The following is a 21,150-nucleotide window of genomic DNA, read 5'->3' as shown; positions in this document are numbered from 1 at the left end:
ATACACTGTAATTTTCTTAAGCCTAAAGTGTTTCATCACAGACATTTGCTCCCATTGCATGTGGAACACATGAAGATCAACTGACAAGGCATCCAAAATTAATGCAAGTTGGCATCAGTGCAAACGCATGCACTGCCCTCAGTCTCATTTGAAGAAGGAGCAGTGCAGAGAATTAGGAAGAAGATCCCAGTGGTAAGGTGAGATCAATGTCACAGGCCTTCTCCATGCTGCCTGTTTCACACAGACAACCACTGTCTCGCTCCGAATTCCTCATCAGTCCACAGTTACACTGTCACATGTTCACCTCATCGCTCTCTCTCATTCTCTCATTGAAGTCAATACAGTAACTATAGCTGCAATAACCTGAATAATGTGGGGAACAGACTGTGACCACAAAGAAATCTTCTTTCCGGTGTTGCATGTCATGCACTGGGTCTTGTGAATGACCCATTTAAGCACAATTCCTGTTTCTTCTTCCCTTTGAGATGCTTCCTTAGCCTGAGAGTATAAAAACAGGGGGAAGCAGGAATGCATTGTTTGCTTGTCTTTATGAAAGGCTGTGAATCCAGTGGTTGATCATGTGTTTTATATATCCTTTGGTTAAAGGATTTCTCAACTTTTTCTGGCACATGGCCTAATTTTTGGTACCAATAAAATTTTTATAAATCCAGCACTTGGAGGTCTGTGAACTTGTACTCATTTGTGTCTTCCAGGATATACAGAGCTGCAAATAAATCATATGGCAATAAACATCTACCAAATGTACTGTTCTTATCAAGCACATATTAATCTGATAGATCAAACTAATCTGACAGTCTCAGCTTTCAATTTGTGATGATGATTTTCATGAAACAAAGGGTTACTGTTGACTGAAGTCGAGCTGAAAAAGATTTGTCTAAGAAGTTTGAAAGTGTGCCTGTCTGCCACTCACTTAGTTGTTTACAGTATAATGTGCCCGTGTTTGTATCTGTTGATTCAGTATTCTTCATTGTATCCTTGCAGTTTCCTCTTGCAGTTCCACAGCTGGCCACAACAAGGCACTCCACACCATCTGTGTGCCTTTAATCCTCTCTCAGCACGCTGTAGCATCGTCTCAGTGTGAGCAAATTAGGCAGCTTAGAAGAGCCAGTGGTCTTACACTTGGCAGTGCAAAGCTCTTTTACTGGGACATTGGTACTTAATCCTCATAGCTCTGATCATTATAGCTGATGAGAGACAAGGAGATATGCACCCCCCTGTGTCTTAACAACAGACACACATCACCTAATCACAGATATAAGGTGCAGATCTTTATGCTTTTGTGGTCATTCATTATTCCAACTATGGATTACAACTGGTCTGTATAATTTAAGAACAGCTGTGTGAGTTGATTTTGAAGATACTAAGTGAGTTTCTACAACCAAGCTGTCACACATGTCAGATATTGTATTCCTCAAAAGATAAGAGGAAAAAGTCCTGCAGTGATGAAAAAGCCTCCTCATATATTAATAATTTTTGATAATTGAATGATGAACAGGGATGCGACTAAAAAATGTCATTTTTGATTAATTGGTAACTTTCTTGAGTCACATTAAACTTTTAAGCAATAAAAATACTGAAGCAAATAATTGATTATCAGAGCTGTCTGCGGTTAATTGTTGATCGACTAAGCATTTAGTTGACAAATCATTTGGGCATTACTGCTGATACATTTCAGCATAATTGAGTAAATTGGTGATTTCTGCTTTAAATACACGTCATGCAATCTACAGTCAGCATGAAAATAATTACAGCTGCGCACCTGGACGAAAAAATTACACTGAAGATCATCAACACTTACAGAAAGTAAGATTATAAAATTGATGCCACTTTCAAGTCTTCAAGGTAAATATGAAACTAGAGCGAGCAGCTGGTTAGCGTACCTTAGCATAAAGACTGGAGACGGGGAAAAAGCTAGCCTGGTTCAGCTATTAAAATCCACTTCACAGCACCTCTGAGGCTCCCTAATGAACACATTTGTTTATTTCATAAAGAAAGGTGTAAAAATTGTGGGGTGAGGGGCGTCAACCTTTTTCAGCTTCTGAAAGGAGGCACACCAGAAGAAGTTTGAGAACCACTGATGTGAATTTACCACAGAAAGAGTGTATTATGAAGTCTTTAATTAGCAAGATTGAGTGTTCAGTTACCCCAGCTCTCTGCCTTTTACAGTAGCCCCACTCACTGTAAGTCTATAATGCTGGTCAGAGATTTGCTGAATCTGTTAGCATTTCTCTGTGATATCGGATGCTGTGTAATTACAGCACAGGCATGACAGAGCTGGATGAGCAGCAAATGGGGATTACACAGGGGCAGGTCATAATGATCAGGCTGGCCACATGTTTCCGAGGCAAATCTCATTTTTATATCCAGTCTACCTGAGTGTTTTATTAGAAGAGTGGCTGGGGTCAATTAGCTTTTAGTTCAGTGCATTCAAATATTTAAATTGATGTACTGCATCTTTATGAATTATTTTAGACCGAGAAGAAAAGATTTTTTTGTATCTTAAATAAGAGCTCTTGTTTATTCTCGGTCTCCTTTTGTGTTTCGTCTCTCTGCATAGCAGGAATTGACACATAGTTAACCTGTTCTTCATAACAAGCTACTTCCCTGTCTCTCCCTCTGCCAGAACTGTCAACCACCTAACAAGGTGTACATATTCACAGCTGCTACAGCAGGAGAGCAGCCCAAATGAGGAGAGCCTGGATAAGATGAGAGGGACGAGACAGACAACAGGTGCGTGGGTACATCACTGCTCATTCACTGCTGCCACACTGCATGTTTCCAGCCATATAAAAGACAGCTGGTTTTGATTTATTTTGCTGGTTTTTATATATATATATCAATTACTTGTAACTGTATGGCAACTCTCACTGCTTAGACAGTCGGGAGTATGACTAAGGATGGCTCATGCTAGTCTCACAGGCTATTCACACTTACTCTTCCCCCCGTGGTGGAAGCGTTGCCTCTCTGCAGTGTATCTGTATCTGTTTGTTCATTCATAGGAAAAGCATTAGTGACACGTAGATGAGTCATAGAGGCTAGCCTCTAAACAGGCTACGGTAGGAGTCAGAAACCCTGCCACCCTTCTGCTCCTCGCCTCAGGGCACTACACATACCCTCACCAGTCTCCCAAGTTCCTCTAATGCTTGCATACATGCACATATGCCATCTGTGTTTGTTCAAATACCACAGATCCCACCTGATGCGTCAGGTGCCACAGAGCAGATGTAGCTCTAGAAGTGGGCAGAGGGGGGTGGCTGACTGTGGCCATCTTCATTATTGAGATGACTTTTGCCGACATGGTTAGGGGACTCTGTAGTGGGGTTTAATGCAGCAGTTGTTATAATTACTCAGACCCACGTGGAAAGTGTGTGTGTTTCTCTCACCCTGTGAAAATCCATCAGAGGTCATCCAGAGCTTTCATGTCCAGGAGCTGAGACTTTATAGTTATGCTGTATAGATTTTTACTTCGGTGTCGAAATTGATCGTGCTTTTCAAAAATATAGACAGGAAAAATACATTTTAAGTACCCATTTTGATACTTTATTTGGCATGCACAAAACTATCTTTCTAGCTCTGGTAATTGGTTTCCAAACCAGAGTTGAGTAAATGACAAAGAGGGTCAGGGTCAGGGTTGCAGTTTGCAGATCTTTGCTTTGACTTTGTGATGAAAATCCTGACATATTAGGGCCTGACAGTATCAACTGTAGAGCAGACAGATGGAGCAGGTGTGCGTATGTACAGTACGTGTCACAGTCCCCCTGTGACTCCCAGAGGTTATATCAGGTGCAACAGCTGGAGTTTGTTTCCTCATTAGGATGGGCATCTCCAAGGTGATAGCCAATTAGAAAAGCTGAACCTGGCTCTAAGTACTCATGAGTGGATAGAGATCAGATACAGCTCATCTTTCACCAGCAAACTGTTTTCACAAATGCAGCATATTTATGATACTCATTGCAGGGGTAAGCCCACTGTATGTCTGCTGTGTTCTCATACAAACAAGTACATTTTCTCTCAATCAGTCATGTTTCTTTTCTCCCACAGCAGGCAGAGCAGAAATTCCACTCTGAAGTAATATTCTCATGAAGGCTGGTGCACCGACTCACCTTGCGGTGTGGTATTGAGTCTCCTTTGCGCTTGACTGTGTCCCTCTGTTCTTACAGCTATCTATCAGTTTCATAGCATGCAATCTGCATCCTTCCAGCCTCCCACCACCCGCCCACCAGTGCTGTATCTGTTGTGTTCTGCGTGCACATACAGTGCACACAAGCACATTGTGTTTTTTGCAGAAGTGTGTACATGTCTCCTTGCCCCCTCCGTAATAAAAGAGAGGAGAACTCTCAGGCCCCCACCCACCGCAGAGATGCCCTGGCAGGGCTAGGAGAGCGTGGAGGGTGCTTGCCCCCTGGCAAGATGCTACTCAGAGAGGGGGAGATAAGGGCTGTGAGGGTGGTATTGTGGTAGCAGGAAGGACTGGCGAAGGCGGGGAGGAGGTTGGAAGGCGAGCAGGGGGGGCTTCTTCATACATTTTTATGACCACATAGATAAGGTCAGTAGTGTGCCATCGTTACTAAGCAACACTGCAACCCTGAGTTGGATTGAGTTGTGAAGCTGAGAAGTCAGATATTCTTATTACAACAGCCCTGCTTCGGTTCTGCTGTGTGCATTTGTTAACAAGCAGCCTGTCTCCGTGTGCCATTCTGAGAGTCAAGGCTGAAAGACTGCTTTAACTGGACGATTAACTGAGGCACTGAAATAATTAGAAGGCCATTGATTGGGTTATTACATTGTTACAGCCACATTGGTGATATACCGATATCCGTGCCTGTTCATATACGTGATGATGGTAATAGTGATGAAAAATGACGGTGGGATGTTTGATTATATATTTTTAATGATTCAGTTCATGTGGGGATACACTAGACTGTGGATGTATTGATTTTTCCAGTTTTCAAGCAGAGAATGGAGGAGATGGAGACCAGACGCATATGCAGCCAGAGTACAAATCACCAAAACCCACCCTATTCTCTCCCTCCTTTTACTCACACTCTCCACCTTCACTCCCTTCTCTCTCCACCACTCCTTTCTCTCACCCCTCTTTTCCATCACCCTCTCCATCCTCACTTCCGTATTTCTGCCACTCCTCCAGCAGCCTTTCATTACATCCCCCCCTCCTCCTTTCGCTCGCTCCCCTGCCTCTCCTCTTCTCTCCTCCCATTTCTGTCCCCTTCAGCGTCCTAGTTTAGCACGTCAAGGTTGGCTACAGATATGCTCCTCTGTGCCTTGGGGCTAACCAATGGGAAACTGGCTGGGGTTGCTGTAGCAGGCTGGGGTGTTGGAATTATGAATTGAGAGGGAGATGGGAAAAGGTTACTGTAGTACATGTGCTGTGGTCCATTACGCAGAGTGGAATTGAAGTGTTAAAGGTTAAAAAACGGTATTGAGAAAATGTGGGGCTCTGTTACAGAAATGTTCCGTCATTGTGGCTGATGGTAATTTTAGTTAGGATCTAAATTAGAATTAGCAACCTAAAAAAAGAAATTTAAGACAGATGTAGTCAACATTTTGGGGCTTGCTTATTTACTTTCTTGCAGAGAGTCAGATGAGAGGATACCACTCTTCAGATGGCTACATGCTGCTTGTGTTGGGCTAGGAAACCCAACACATGCCTCTCAAAATTTGAAACAGTATCTGTGGCTGAACTAAATGTGCACGACGTCTCATTAATAATTAGATCACTGATCTGTGAGAACCCCAACCCAGTCACCTCCCATTCCATCCCCTTCCAAAGCACCAGATAACCAACATATAAATGAAGACCAAAAGAACATTCAAGCAAGTAGAAAACAGCACATGTGCTGTACAGTAGCAACACTGTCTACTATGAAAGTTTCACTTCCTTTCTTCTTCTGCTGCAGCACAGGAAATGTGCTTGTTGTAAGCTGGTTCACTCAGCCACTACAGTGTCGTACACCACTGGAAACTCCTGTATGCACGATCGAGCTTGGCTCAGTTGAGTATAAAATAACCGTTGTGGACAGTGTGCACACACCTGCAGAGGAGATTGTGTGTGAGTTGCCACACAAAGCATGCTGGACCCTTTGAATGAGAAGCTACAGCCAACACCTGGTTAGCTTAGCTTAGCATACAGGCTGAAAACATGAGGAAACTAGCCCGGCTCACTCCAAAGCTGTCCCGCCAAGAAGACGAATGACGTTTTCCTAAATAGCAAACTAGTTCCCTCAAGTGATGAATTTAGCATTTAAAAAAATCTTATCCAGGCGAGCTCTGACTTCACAATTTAAGCTTTTCTGTTTGTCATATAAGACATCAAATTATAAAGCAGATATTAGCTTTCATCTGCACCATCAAACAGTGCCTGGAGTCCATGTTTGATGTGGGTGGCCCTTCAGCTGACCTCTACAGAAACGCATCTCCTCTTCAGGATTTTATCATTAGCCCCTTTCACATGTTATAGCAGACCTAATTTAAGGAGTGTGCATGTGTCCTGATGCTGATTGACCCACAGATGTCTTTTCATCCCACTGGGACCAGGAGAGGGTAAGACTACACCACCATCAACTCTGTTTAGGAGCCGCCCTGACAACATGTAACCTTATACTCACTTCTATCAAGAACCATGAGTGCGGCTTGTCTCTTATCAATGTCATTGTCTTAGCAAACAAAGGGGATCATTACACCAGCACTGAGATTGTTTCTATTCTGAGCTAATGGGTCGCATAGTGTAAAGGCAACCTGATCCTCCTTTGGGTGACGAAGGAGTGAGCCGAGGGCTGACATTTTGCTGATGATAGGCCAGTCTGTGTTTTGTTGTAAGAGACACTGGGCTTCACAGGAGTTGTCAAAACAAGAGGCCCCATCCTGAGGGATTACCCAGCCTGTCTGCACACACGCCAGGGACAGGGTCGGCCGGAGGGACAAGGAGGGGTGGGTGGGTGGGTAGGGACTCTGTGTGTTTATGAACATGTGTGCTGCGGAGAAGAAGGTGTTGCATAGAAGAAGAGACATAGCTGAGGGAAAATGTGCTCTATCTTCCTATTATTGTTAATATTTTGCAACAATGGTTATTAATGAGCATACTTCACCATAGTAGTACTGGAATACATTTCAATAAATTATAAGAAACACTTGATTTGATTCAGCATATGACGTAATTAGTATGACCACTGAAGCACACTTCACAAGTAGTAGTAGTGCAAGTATTTTTCAAACGGGGTCACGCTCTCATATGTTCATCCATTATCCCTATTGGGCGTGTTAACATTTTACTCACCATTTGAGATTTGCTCATGTGCTCCATGGAGACAAGGAGCTGAAGGATTCACCTCAGGCACTTACTTTAGAGTCTGACTGAAAGTAAGCACAAAAGGTGGCTCCATGGAGCTCCCTGCTGGTGTCGGGGTGGTAAGTTGTATTCGTTATATTTTCATGTAAATGCCTCAGTGAAAAATAATGCTGTAAAGTACAATCATGATAATAATATCATATCCATAAATGTATGATATTACACCAATACACTGACTGAGGAAAGCTTCTCTTTAATTCACATCCATTCATCTCCATCTTCTTTGCTTTCCCATTGATTTAAACGGAAATAACACAATAATAGATTTTCTCAAATAAGCTTGAAGAGCCGTCCTCTTTGATATTTTGTATACTGAGCGAGTTCACCTGTGCACATCAACAGCCTTCACACTGAACAATACCCATTAAGACGACACACATTATAGTTCTTACACTGCTGAGTGGGACAAATTAAAATACTACAACTTCCACTAACTGCTACCGCCACTCTGATTTCATCTTGCTTTTATCATTCATGATGAAGCTGGCAGTAAAACTACGTGCACCAAGCACAGACCTCCCGCCAGTGTGAGTGTTACAGTCAGAGGAGTCACGAGCTCGCCCGAGCAGCGTTCACGAATCGTTTCATATGTGCTCCACATCCATCCTTGTGTGCACATACAGAAGTGGTGGCACATGCAAACACACACACAGACACACACACATGCATGGCCACACAGCAAGGCCAAGACTGTCTGTAGCAGCCCAGGGGCCTCATTGTCACATTCACTTACCACTGTTTAGGCATCATGCTGGGGGGCTAAAATGAACTACACCCTTTTCCTCCCCCTACCCACACAGTAAACTGAAACCCCACCAAAAATCCACTCTGCTCATATTCAAAACATGACTGTGGACAAACTGAATTATGTTACTTGGACCATGTAGTTTATCCTTGTATAACGTAATATATCTAAATATTTTCATCCACGTCTGAATGTTGATGTATGACCAGTTGCCATGAGGACATATCAGTCATGAAGCGATGAATAAGATGGGTGTTTCTACAGTGGTCCACTGCTTTTCTCTTTTGTAATGTTTGTTTAGAGTTCATGTGTGAATTTTCCTCCACACTTCACCAAATAGATGAATATCATAATGATACATTGATTAAAAAGCTTCCTAAAGTGAAAATAATGTACATCAGCCTCATAAACATGGCTTTTGCACTTATTAGACATACTGTATATGTGCCTCCTCTACATGCCTGAGTATAATTAGGGGTCACTGCTGAATGCCTCAGCCCACTGGTCACAAGGTCGAGGCTCCTGTCTTCACAGTGAAAATCAAGGTATTGTCTTTCACATCACAAGCAGCCTGTTCAGTTGTACAGCTGTCTGCTGGGTGTAAGTGACAAACACCAGCACCTGTTCTCCATAAGGATGGAGGTCCCTGTGTGCCACCAACAGAAACATTTGATCTGTGTGCATCAGTGCGGTCAGCTAAATGTGATCGTAGTATCTCCAAAATTACAATGGGGCTACATTATGCTGTGATGCTTGATTCTTTGTTGTGCATGTGTTTAAAAGCTTCCCTCAGTTGGATAGAAGGAGGCGATTGTTTTTTAATTACAGTTTTTAAGGTAAAGGTCAATTTACCCTCACAAACCAAATATGAGACACCATGTAGGGATCAAATATGAGTCATATGTACAGAACTATACACAGGCAGCATTATATTGATTTTCTCTATAATATCACTGATTTGTGACACAGATGATCATACGCACCTGCAGTCATTTGTCGTTGTAAGGTCATTTGGTCAGTGTTGATGTTACTCTGTGTTTGTTTGCTGTTAAACACACGGTGAAACTGTGCTTATACTGGGCAACTCCCACGTATGGAGTGTGTATACTGTACACACATGTAGCCCCCCTGCCAACGTTACCCTTGCCTATGTGCTATGGTGAAAAGAGTCATCGCTCCTCACTTCTGCTTATATGGCACCAGGCTTGATTGTTCCATTGCTGTTAGCATTAGTTCTCACATCCCACACAAACAAATATAACCTTTTTGATCTGCATTTCCTTACTCATTCCATTTCTTTTTCCAAATTTTTAATTTCAGTTTCTCATAAAATCCTGTTTGCTGAGCTAGAGTACAGCAATGCCTCATTTTCCCCAAAATGTCAGATGGCACCCTCTAATTCCATGGATCCCCTTTCCCAATCCCTTGAGCCCACAGTCGGCTCTTTTTTCCTCCTTCTTTTGGTTTTGTTTGTCTTTGCTGGCTGTTAATGTCACCTTCAGTCACATTTTTTTCTCCTGCCATCTAACATTGCTGAAGGCTGAACCAAGGAAAACTACAGATAGTGCTCATGTGGTTGATCACCTGTAGGGCATGAATAGGCTTTGCCTTTGGCATTATACACTCATGTAGTCCTTGAACTTTACAGAGAAAATAAAATAAAAATGCAGGTGCACTATTGAGTAAGGTAGTTTAAATGTGCACAGTATATACCCATATAGGAGTGCAACAGGGTAATCCTCAGAAGCAGAACGTGCATATTGTGAGGACAAAGGCCTTGCATTGCATCCTCCCTCTTAAACAATCATGTCCCACAGTCTGTTGCTGCTAATGAACTTACATGCCTGTCCATGCCAAGAATCCAGAGCTGAAACACAAGCACAGCGCTCCTAATCCACTCTAACTGACAGGCAGGATCTCTGACCCACTGCCCTGATTCACCCATGTTTTCTCCTCCGAGCAACAGAGGCTTCAACTTGTTTGGTTTTATCTTACAGCTTAAGGAAAAAGTACGTTCAATGATCCTCTTACTCAATTAAACATATAATTTGGTGTTACATTAGTTAAAAAAAAAAAAAAAGAGCGCATTTGTAACGAAAGAACAATTCACCTTGCTGAATACATGAAACACAAGCAGAAAAATAAATAGCTAGACCATTTTAAGGCAAGCTAGAACAGTGTGTTCTGGTACAGACTTCAGCAAATGCAGGGCGGTGTTCGTGTTTGTCTGCTGCACCGGAGTGAAGGCTGCAAGAGAGACAGGCAGGCACGTGGACAAACACAGAAAGACTGGTCAACAGGAAAATGGGCTGATCAAAACGCATTAGTGCCGGGAAAAGGTAGAGTATGCTTCACCAACTTAACACACAGAGATTCGACTGATTAGAAAAGCATATATATACAACTGCACCCAGACACAGACACCTGAACTGAGCCACCATGAATAACATGAGGACAGTCAGGAGTATGTGATCCACACACACCATGTATTTTTCCATTTTCTGTTTATTTTCCTCTGCGCACATTCGGAATTGTAAAGTCCAGATATAAGACAGGATGAGTATCCTGGGGTAAATAAACAGGATTTAATTTTCACTATATTCTGTCATGTGGAATAGAGAATGAGATGCAGACTGCCCTGCCGGTTATATCACGTTCAGTGTACTCTGGCTCTGCGGACAGGCCCACAGGCTTCCACTGCCTACTACAGCTACACCCTTGACTTCAAGGCAGGCATTAAAATGGAGTGGTGGTGGTGGTGGTGGTGGTGGTGGTGGGTGGATTATGGGGTTGAGGGAGGCGGTATGGAGTGTGTATGTGTGTGCCATGCGCCTTTGGGGTGGGGGATGCTTTAGTTTAACCCTGTATTTTCTGCAACCACTGACAAAACGTTGCTTCTTCTGTCCCCCCCCCCCCCCCCCCCCCCCACACACACACACACACAATCGTTAAATCACCTCCACCAATTTAAAGGTGTGATTCAATTAATCCTCATCCATGCAATTAAATGAACACAAAATACACGTCATTGGATGTCCTTGATTCCCTTTTCATACACTGAACTCTCCTCTGTTCTTTTCCAGAGAAACACACAATTGGCTTCATTCAAGTCGGATCTGGTAATACTGTGCGCTCAGTGCACCTGCACACCAGCAGACAGCGCTTTCGGTTTGAGCCGGTCCGTGCGTAAAAATGTTATCCTAGGTACCTCGGTGCGTCAGGTGCAGCTCATTTCCTTAATGCAAATGCCCCACTCACTGTGTGCTCTCACACTCGCACCTCCACTAGTACCTTGCCCTCAGGACCTACCGGTAGCCGCCTCTGCTCCTTTAAGGCAATGAGGAATTAAAGCGTCTGCAGGGGCAGGGAGAGGGTTATTCTGTGTAATGCTCAGAGAGTCAGTGTGGTGCGATTAGAGAGCGGCAGCGGGGAAGATGCGCTTACTCGCCTCTTGCTGGACGCACAGAGGCGATGAAGATGATTTGACTTTGGAGTCTCAGAAAAAAACCTGTTTTTCATTCTTAGTCTACCGCCCTCTCCCCCATGTTTGCTTCTTTGCTCTTTCAGTTATTTTAATTTTCTGAAATTTTAATTTTTCCCCCCTCCAAGGATGATCCGTCAGTCAGCCAATCGGAGCTTCTGACATTTTTTTTTGTTAAAGATTTAGTTTAGCCAGTTTTTCTTTTTCTTTCTTTTTCTCTTTTTTGCATTCATTTTTGTCTCAGGATCCGCTCGTACCCGGCTCTGACTCAGCATCACACACACCTGGGCTTCACCCCTTCAGCATCCTTTTGAATAACAGGGAGAAGCAGCAAGACGCGGAGCAGAGGAGGAGAGTCTGAGCACAGCTCTCCCCAAGACAATCACAGAGGCTCATTTATGTTCCAGGCGCTTAGAGAGCGCACAGGGGGAAAAAAGAAATCAGAGTGTAACGAAAAAGTAGGAAGGAGATATTAAAAGTAGAGACTTGGACCGGCTTGCTTCAAGACAGTGGCAAATGTTTAACCTTACCCCAAGCGCACAGAAGAGAGACCCTGGGAGGCACCGGTCGGAGGAAGAAGAGAAAGCATAGCTTGGGGGGGGATTGAACGGAGCAGGGCATGTGGATATTGGCTTTTATCTTTTCCCAGAGCATCTTGAATGGTAAGTTTGAATGGCTTTATTATTAGTGCTTATTACCTACTGCAGAAGGCAAATGACTGGTAGACGGCTAAGTGACTGGAGACGAGGATGGAGGTCACCTGTGACCCACATGAAATGGATTTTATATGGTTGTCAAAAGGCTGACACATAGGGAGAGAGACGGGCGAGGCATGAACTGCGTTTTAAATCCTTCAAGCTCTCCTCCAAACCATTACACACATCTCTGGCCTTCAGATATACATCCTGAGCCAGATGATATAAAACGGATAAATGATGTTTGCTAGGGCCTCTGCTTCGGTAATTGCTTTGATTGTGTTGGTCGGATCTGATTTTATAGGTTCAAGTTTTAATTGTTTTTAATTTGCATCCAATTATTAATGTGATTTGTTTCTGTTTTTATTTGATGCTACTTATTGTCACAGCCATGTTCCACTGTGGCCCTTAGTAATAAGTGACGTATTTGATATAATGGACATTAACCCCTTCCCCCTCCCACAGAGTGAGCATATTTTTCAAGTTCACAGTGGCCTAAATTAATGTAATGCATTAACATGATAATTTTTACCACATTTATCACCAATCCATATTTTCATTTTGAGCACATTTGATGTAAAATATTCAGTTGTGAGTCTGGCTCTGTCAGAATGTTTCCAAGATTATTTCCATTCAATTTTGGCACAAATTTGAATACAGTTTTTATTTTATTTACCTTTAAATGTAGTTTGTAGAGAGGAAATTGGCACCAGTGTTACAAATTGTTTATGTAATTTTAAAAAAGTGTCATTTTTTTTTTAATGAGACACATTTTATGCATTTTTTTTCAGGAGACACAAAAGCAGTTCAACAAACACACATAAAAAAATGAATTTTCCATTCAAATAGCCGAAAGTCTCCTCCATTCAAATAGTGTATTCAAACACCCAGATTTGGTTGTGCATCCTGTCCCTTTTTTTTTTCTTTTCTTGTACACATGTGTATTTGCGTGAGTGCACGCATGCACACATGCATGCGGCTGACACTGTGCATGCATATTTGCGTGCCCACATAACGTATCTATAATCAATAGCAGAAAATTGATACAGTTTATTGCATTCACTTATTGGCCGGAGTCCCTTACAGGGAGGGATTATGGCTGACTGGGTGTGTACGAACAGGGGAAGAAAAAGGGAGAGTCAAAGAAGGAGAGGGAGAAGGAAAGAAAATGGAAACATGTCTGTAAAAAAAACATGTCAGCGTGACAAGACAGGGATTGTTCACATATTGAGTCACATATTGAGACAAAATCAAGCCGTCGATACGTGCATTTGTATCAAAGGGTCAAGAAAAGCTGAATTCACAAAGCAAAAAAAATGGGAAACGGGGATTTACAGGTATGAATGCGTTTAACCACATCGAGGGGCTGTGATATGATATGGTGTGTCCCCAAAATGGATTTTTGCTTCTGGCTCGGGTGATAAAATAAGCTTCGGAATGGATTTTGTTTCTGTGTCGTCGCTTTTTCAGTGCTGAAGCGACCCTCAGTTGGTACCGTTTATTGACATTGACTCCATATAAAATGGTATCTCCCTCAGCCCAGCTTGTGCTGAAACTCATAAAGGAACAATAAGGAATCCTCATTAATCATAATCATCTGACTCTGACATTAGATCAACTGCCATGCAAGATTGTGTCCGTTTATTGCATAAGGGATTACTGAGGAGGCCTGTGGCAAACAACTGATAGGGATTAAGCAGTAGACGGCGTTGAGTGCAGACATTACACTTTTTGTGCTTGTCATTTGCACTGCAATCATGGAGCTTTTATCACTTGCTGTTTGCCTTGTCGTTTTATTTGATTTCTCCATCCCTGTGCAGGAGCCTAGCTATGTGACTTCGTCCTCTCCAGTTGGATGTTTTGTTGATTATCATGAAAATGAGGTGTTCTTCGGCTGAGCAGGCATTGTCAGAATGAATGAATGACCTTGTAGATGGAAGCAAGCACAGCGATTGGATTCCAGACAATTCTTGCTGTTTCAGAGTTAGGCCTATCACATGCTCACCGGCCTGTCTCTATGGTAACGTCCTTAATGGGTGTCATGGCTGCGTCCGAAAACGTTCATCCATTCACTCTCCTATGGGGTAGAAAACTATATGGTGTGTTGTTGCCTGGTGGCAAAAAAACCCCAACATCAGACACTATTCAGATCATTCAGAACCCATGCTGGTTAGTGTCTGGAGCTTGTTTACTGTATTGTGGGATCATTTATGTCCACAATGTCACTTATACTGATAGACAAATCAGACAGCATCACAAAATGGCAGACCCAGGAAATAGTGGACTATATAGTGAATGATTCAGGGCACAGAATTGGGATTTTGGCTCTTGTCTCAAGCTGAGTTGACCCAGAAGTACTTGATTAGGAGCTAATCACATCCTGTTACATCAGTGTGTCCATAAGTGATAAGTGGCCAAATGGCAACCAAGCGGTTCACTGCCTTCAGGGCTTTTAGCGTTCCCTTCCACATTGCAGTGTGGTCATTTCTCTGTGCTTATATCAACACAACATTATAACAGCTGACAACATTATGGGGAAGATCCCTACGGGGATAGACCTGTTCAGACAGCCCTTTCGGACAAGGAGCTCAAGCTGCTCTGTTGATTCCTTTGACAAAAATTGTAATTTTACCTCACAGAACAGGAGTTGCTGTTCGACTGCTTGATCAGTTAGTGTCTGTGTTTGACTTTAACACAAGCAAACTAACCAATCGAGGCAGCAGCAGACCAGCAACTCCTGTTCTGTGAGGTAAAATTACGATTTTTGTAAAAGGAGTCTGGTGGCTTTGAACAGAGCGATATAACAGCCGCTTCTGGTTAAACAAAAAGGTCTGTGTCTGCTGGGATCCTTTGCATAATGTTGTTCCACGGAACAACAATCTGAGCCTGTCAGTTGCAAAAACACGCACTTTTAGTGGACGTACTTTGAAGATTACATTGCGCCATTGCAGCCTGTTTCATGGCTACCGGCTGAGGCGATCTACTGGACCAAATCCAAAATGTTGTTTATGTGAAAATAAGGCCCAGGTTTAAAAATACCAGAATTACCCTTCATGAACTCAGGCGATTAAATCAGAGGACAACACACACACACACACACACACACACACACACACACACACACACACACACACACACACACACACACACACACACACACGCACAATGTTCACAAAATGTCACATTTTATGGATTCCATGATTTCATTGCATTTGACTCATCATTGCAAGTTATAACCACAGTCCGTAAATTACTCTTCTGTCATATTCCAGACATTAAAAAAACATTTGAAAATGTTAAATCTGTTCAACAGCCAGCAGGCACATTTATTTCTTGTATTCTGTTTAAGGCATTGTGCTGTTTCTATTTCCTCTGCCTATCAAAGTAGAATCTATAAAATCAGTCGTCAGAACGGGAGAGGAAACATATTAAACATCTCTCCCTGAAAGCTGCCTCTAGGCAAAACCACAGCAAGCTAAACTGGCCTATTCAAATGCTCATCGCAAAGATATGACGAGGCAAGGCTTCTCGCTCAGTTCCCACGAACACTGCAGTGATTTACAGACATGCACACAGCTCAACCTGATGCTGTGGACTTAAAAGGACTTATTTCATACGTCTTTAATAAATGAACATTTATGCAGAGGTCAGGGGATCACGCAATAAAATTCTGATCTCAATTAACTGCGACATTTGTCGGGGTAAATGCAGATCCACTTTGAAATAAGGTAGCTCTTCCAAAGCATCTAGCCCAGTGTATCTTTCAGTACAGTAAATAGCTGCCAACATCAGTTAGCCTGCCAATATTACATGACCCCACATTATTAGCAACCTGAAACACTGGATGAAAATGCTACAGGGACCCAGGGCGGACAGATAGATTGAACTTGGCTGTGAGTAGAATGGGGTTCTGGGTTTTTGCATGGCAATAAATCTACATGAAGGTGATGAAGGCAGTGCACTGATGAGAGCCCCATTTGTTGGAGCTGTGAGGCGATTCTCATGTCTGCATAAAGATGTTCAAGAGGAGGTTTCTGGCACAGCTCCACCTACCTCCAAGATGCATGGGGAAGGCAAAAAAAAAAAAGTCTAAAGAGGTCAAAACTTGAGCAACACTTGGAGTGTAGAACAACTCTAATGTCAGACAAACGTTGGTGGCTTTCATCAGGGTCATCATGAAACACATTACAAACAATATTTAACTATATATGCATAGATCATGCATGCACATATCAGCCATTTGGGCACCTACAAACCTGGGTATGTATAGGTCGGCTGTCCCAGAATGGCAGAGAAGTAAGGACAGTGTCCATTAGGGGACATTGGTGGCACAATATGTGGTCCATAAACTGGAGAAGTGCAGCTAAGTTTGATGTGGTGCACTTTAAAGATGCGCTGATTTAAAAACTTTTCATGAAGCGCTATGCATAGAAAGCTACATCATAAAAAAACACAATATAAAAACCATCATAAAAACCAGTACAGAACCACACAAATGAGACATAACTAAGAACCACTGTAAAAACTCAGCAATTGAGAAGTCCTCATTTGTGTCCCATGGAAATAAACTTTTGAAATCAACAATCCAAAATGCTTCTCTCTTTACCTGAGGAAAGACAATCATCAGCAGCCTCCCGGTGGCCATGGTGGCTGCTCACAGGCTCCGGAGTGAAACCTGACCAGCCATATGCTGCGCTCGCGGCCATTCGTCTGTTTACTAATTACCAATTAGGGTTTGCTTCTAGAAGAGGTATCACAACTCATGAAATTGAATAACCCATGAAAAGACATAGCGTACAGTGAAGTGATCATCTTGTGCACTCTTACTCTGATATGAACATCTAACGGGCTGAATTAAGTTTACAAACCCACTTAACTCTTGCTCACTTGTGTGAGTTAAGAGGCTTTGTTGGGTTACGTTCTGGACTTTGTGTGTGATTCCAGTTGAAAGGGCCGCTAATGTTGGGTAATGGACGCCCTGATGTGTGATCATAATAGATATCCCCTAGTTCATACATCCTAGCTGCATAATGAGGGCTACTCTACTGTACCCTACCTCCTCGAGCCTGTCTAGCTCTCTAATTAGGAGCAAGCTTTGGCGACTGGTGTGTGTGTGTGTGTGTGTGTGTGTGTGTGTGTGTGTGTGTGTGTGCGTGCGTGTGTATGTGTGTGTGTGCGTGCGCTGCGTTTCACCCAATGTAAAATCTAATTACCGATCACACTGTGTCTGTCTGGATTCCACTGAATCAGAGGTGTAATTGCGCAAGCCCGCGTGTAAATGTCTCTTGCATTAAAATGTTAACGATATCATTTAGCATCTGCAGGGAAGAGCAGAAAAGCCCTCAGCACCCAGATGTAGGTGTTTGATCATGCGTGCAAAGTGAGGTTGTAGTACATCTGGCGGGGGTTTCCCTCTCCGACAGGATTCTCAGTAGAGAGGATGTTTTTAATTCACTCAGCACCTGTCAAAGTGACATGTTATATTACTGTGCTGCGCTGCACAGGTACTGTAGTAGAGGAACTGGTGTAAAAGCTTTATTTGACACTTTAAAACAGACTAAGTCAAGAAAGAGGCGCTTCTGCTTTTGTGTGCAGACGCTCATCTATCTTTCAAAGATTTTAGGAAGAAGTGCTTAGAAGTTTAGGAAACGCCTAGCGAGGAGATGGGAGATCTTGACCTATGACATTGTGTGCAACAGTCCCTCAGTTTTTCCTTTACCTTAAAGTCAAAACTGTTATGTCATGATGAGCAGCGTGGTGCTCATCCATTCAATAAGACAGACAGACTAACCCTGCGTGCAAAGCTTGCTTCATCTATTACTCAAATTCATTTGCGGTATGTAGTGCTTCTTGCCGTATTCAGAATAAAGTAATTACAAAGCTTATTATTAGACTGAAAAACATGCAACTTTCTCACAGCAAACTCTGAGCTTACTTAAATGGAGTTACAAACACAGGTTGATTATTAGGGGCTGAGTCCTCTATCATGATATCTGTATTTTTATTGATCATGTTATCAACGCATACTCTGTTGTGAGATCATACATTTTTAATCTTCAGTTGAAAAAGTGAGTACATACAGAGATATGGCAAAATCTCTGATGGCTGACAAATATATATGGGTTCATGGTGTATTTCATCATACCGCCCCTGGCTGTAGGTGGAATTTGTTATCTATGAAGCAGGTCTGGCAAACAGAGCTTTCATGTGAATTTTCAAATCAACATGAGACAATTACAATTACAATTAGTAATATGGCAAGTCAAGTCAAGTCATTTAATTTGTACAGTTGACCCAAAGTGCTTTACAGGTATTGCAGGAAAGGCAAAAGAGTAAACATGCCTTGAAAATACAAACTCAAGTAGAAAGACTCCAATAATATAGTAAGGCAAAGATAGTGTAAAATAAAATAAAGTAAATGCATAAGAGAAATACACAAGAATACAACGAGAACCAAGTATAAAAGATTTACAAGGATAAAAAAAAAGAGCATAAAAAGAAATGACAAAGAATTAAAAGCAAGAGAATAAAAGCGTGACTTCAGGTTAGACTTCAAACTGACAGTAGTGGTACATGATTTGATACGGGTTGGGAGGGAGTTCCAAAGTTTGGGGGCTGCAACAGAAAAGGCTCAGTCCCCTCTGGTTTTTAGGCGTGTCTGGGAGATGGCAAGGAGCTGTTTTGTTGTGGATCTAAGTGACCTGGAAACCATGACCATGGAGTGCTTTAAAAACAAGAAGTAAAACTTTGAAATCAATTCTAAATTTCACTGGCAACCAATGAAGCTTAGCTAAAACGGGAGTTATGCACTCATAATTTTTGGTGCTAGTGAGGAGTCTTGCAGCAGCATTTTGTACTAGCTGGAGTCTGTTTAAATTGTATTGGGTTAAGCCTGTGTATAGTGAGTTGCAGTAGTCTAAACGAGAGGTAATAAAAGGCAGACACTTTTATCCAAAGTGACGCACATATGAATTCACACACTGAAGGCACAGCATCAGGGGCAGTTTGTACCCCCAGTACAGCACTTAAATGTAGCCCTCTATTCAGTAATGTTGCCACTGAAAATATAACAGGCACAACAAATTAGAATTATATAAATGTCATTTCTCGGAGACAGGCTTGCTTGTATTTACCTGTAAAAATCTCTAAGTTGTACATCTCTAGCAAATCTGTATAGATGTACTTTACCTGGATGTTTGGGACAGAGCTCACATGCTCACAGGAAGCTGCAGTGTACCCTCTGCAGGGTGTGTGTGTGTGTGTGTGTGTGTGTGTGTGTGTGTGTGTGTGTGTGTGTGTGTGTGTGTGTGTGTGTGTGTGCTGTACACTGCACACTGAGCCCATAGTTCTTATAGTGAGCTCCCCTCCAGAGCTTTTGTTCATTGTGGCAGACAGGTGGCGGAGGTGTGATGAGTTTGCTATCCATCACCCACCAAGACAAACATTCATGCTGGACCTCATAAATACTGCCTCTTAATCCAGTCCTCCACATACCAGGGCTAGGCTTTGAACTCGACACACTCTGAGGCCCAAGGCTGAATTGATCCCCGCAACTCTGGCCTGGGCATGATGCATGTGCCTGATGGATTGTCTACCACTCTCTCTTTCTCTTTCTTGCTGCCTTTGAGCTTTGCTTTACCCCTCACATTTCATGGACCTCGCTGACTGCTGACCTTTTTTTTTTTAAAAAAAAAAAAAAGATAAATAAATAATCACACTGCATGTCTCTTTGACCTCCCTGCAGTTTTCCAGCCATACATTGCACCTCCACATCTCAATCGGATTATTCAAAACTATATTTCCAGGATACCTCACCTTCAAAACTGCCTGTGTTTCTGATGCTCCACAGTCCGAATATTAAAGTAGGCTATGGGATAACGGAGGAGGCAGAGCTGGATAGACAGAGTGACAGAAAGACAAATGGGTCCAGCTTGGTTTCTTGACACTGCTCTTTATTTTTAAACCTGGCACAGATGCTAAGATTTAAGACCAAGTTAGTGGCGGTTATTTTTAGCCAGCCATTTTTAAAGCGCTGTCATCTTGTTGGAGTTGAGGTAAGGGTGCGCCAGTGTGTGCGCATGTGTGTGTGAGATGTGTAAAGTGGGTGCTTTATTGTGTATTTGCGGGTGCTTATGTGCAAGTACCTATATATGAGGGGAGGCAGTTGGGTTTACAGAGTGTGTGTTCTTGTGTGCATGCGTACTTGCCTGTTTGTGCGTGTGCATTTAATTGGGGAGCTGGGTGGGTGGATGAGTATGGGTGTGACATGGAGTGGAGCCACAGGAGTCTGATTTATGTCGTTCTAGCCACTCATCGATCCCCCGGCCCGGTGTGAGACTGAGTGCATTGTCAATAATCTTAGCACTTTGTGGTATTCCTAGAATTCCCAGACCTCCTCTGCTCAGACCATGGTGTGCAGTAAGCCATCTTGTCCAAGATCAAATAAGAGGGCATGGGGCTTGGCAGCAGTGTGTTTGATTGTCAGGTAGGCTAGCAGGGAATAGATCATTTTGCAGTGGCTGTTGAAGGAAATAGAGAATTGGATGTATTGTTCGTACAAAGGGAGGTAATTTGGACAGAGCCCTGCATGGGTCCCTAGAAGCATGTAGCTGTTTACATGTTGCTAAGTGTCCCCATAGACTGTTGCCAGGATGAAGTCTATTATGTGTTGCCCTGTGTCTCTGTATCTAGACCATCCATCCCCACAAGTGATTATGCTAATTAGTGTTTGATCAGATGATTAAATTAAAACTCGATTCATCCAAAGTACTAAATGCTCAGAATACATTTGTGCCTGCTTGGCTGCCTGGCTTCACACGCCACGAGTCCCCCGGTGTCCCCACCA

General features: G+C 42.7%; 2 protein-coding genes across 4 annotated transcripts in view; one reads left to right on the top strand and one right to left on the bottom strand.

The window, feature by feature from the left end:
- vmp1 (vacuole membrane protein 1) overlaps positions 1-21,150 on the bottom strand; it is a 198,003-nt gene that overhangs the window by 65,249 nt on the left and 111,604 nt on the right. The gene's annotated exons all lie outside the window — the stretch shown is intronic.
- dscamb (Down syndrome cell adhesion molecule b) overlaps positions 11,507-21,150 on the top strand; it is a 129,078-nt gene continuing 119,434 nt past the window's right edge. For both annotated transcript variants that reach the window (XM_070970770.1, XM_070970769.1), the window contains exon 1: positions 11,507-12,272. In XM_070970770.1, coding sequence (XP_070826871.1) covers positions 12,230-12,272 — 43 coding nt within the window. In that variant the 5' untranslated portion in view covers positions 11,507-12,229. The remainder of the gene's footprint in view (positions 12,273-21,150) is intronic.

This window comes from Chaetodon trifascialis, chromosome 9, assembly GCF_039877785.1.
Source record: "Chaetodon trifascialis isolate fChaTrf1 chromosome 9, fChaTrf1.hap1, whole genome shotgun sequence".
In the NCBI taxonomy this organism is placed as follows: domain Eukaryota; kingdom Metazoa; phylum Chordata; class Actinopteri; order Chaetodontiformes; family Chaetodontidae; genus Chaetodon; species Chaetodon trifascialis.
Note: the sequence above shows the minus strand (reverse complement) of the source record. Positions and strands in the feature narration are given on the sequence as shown.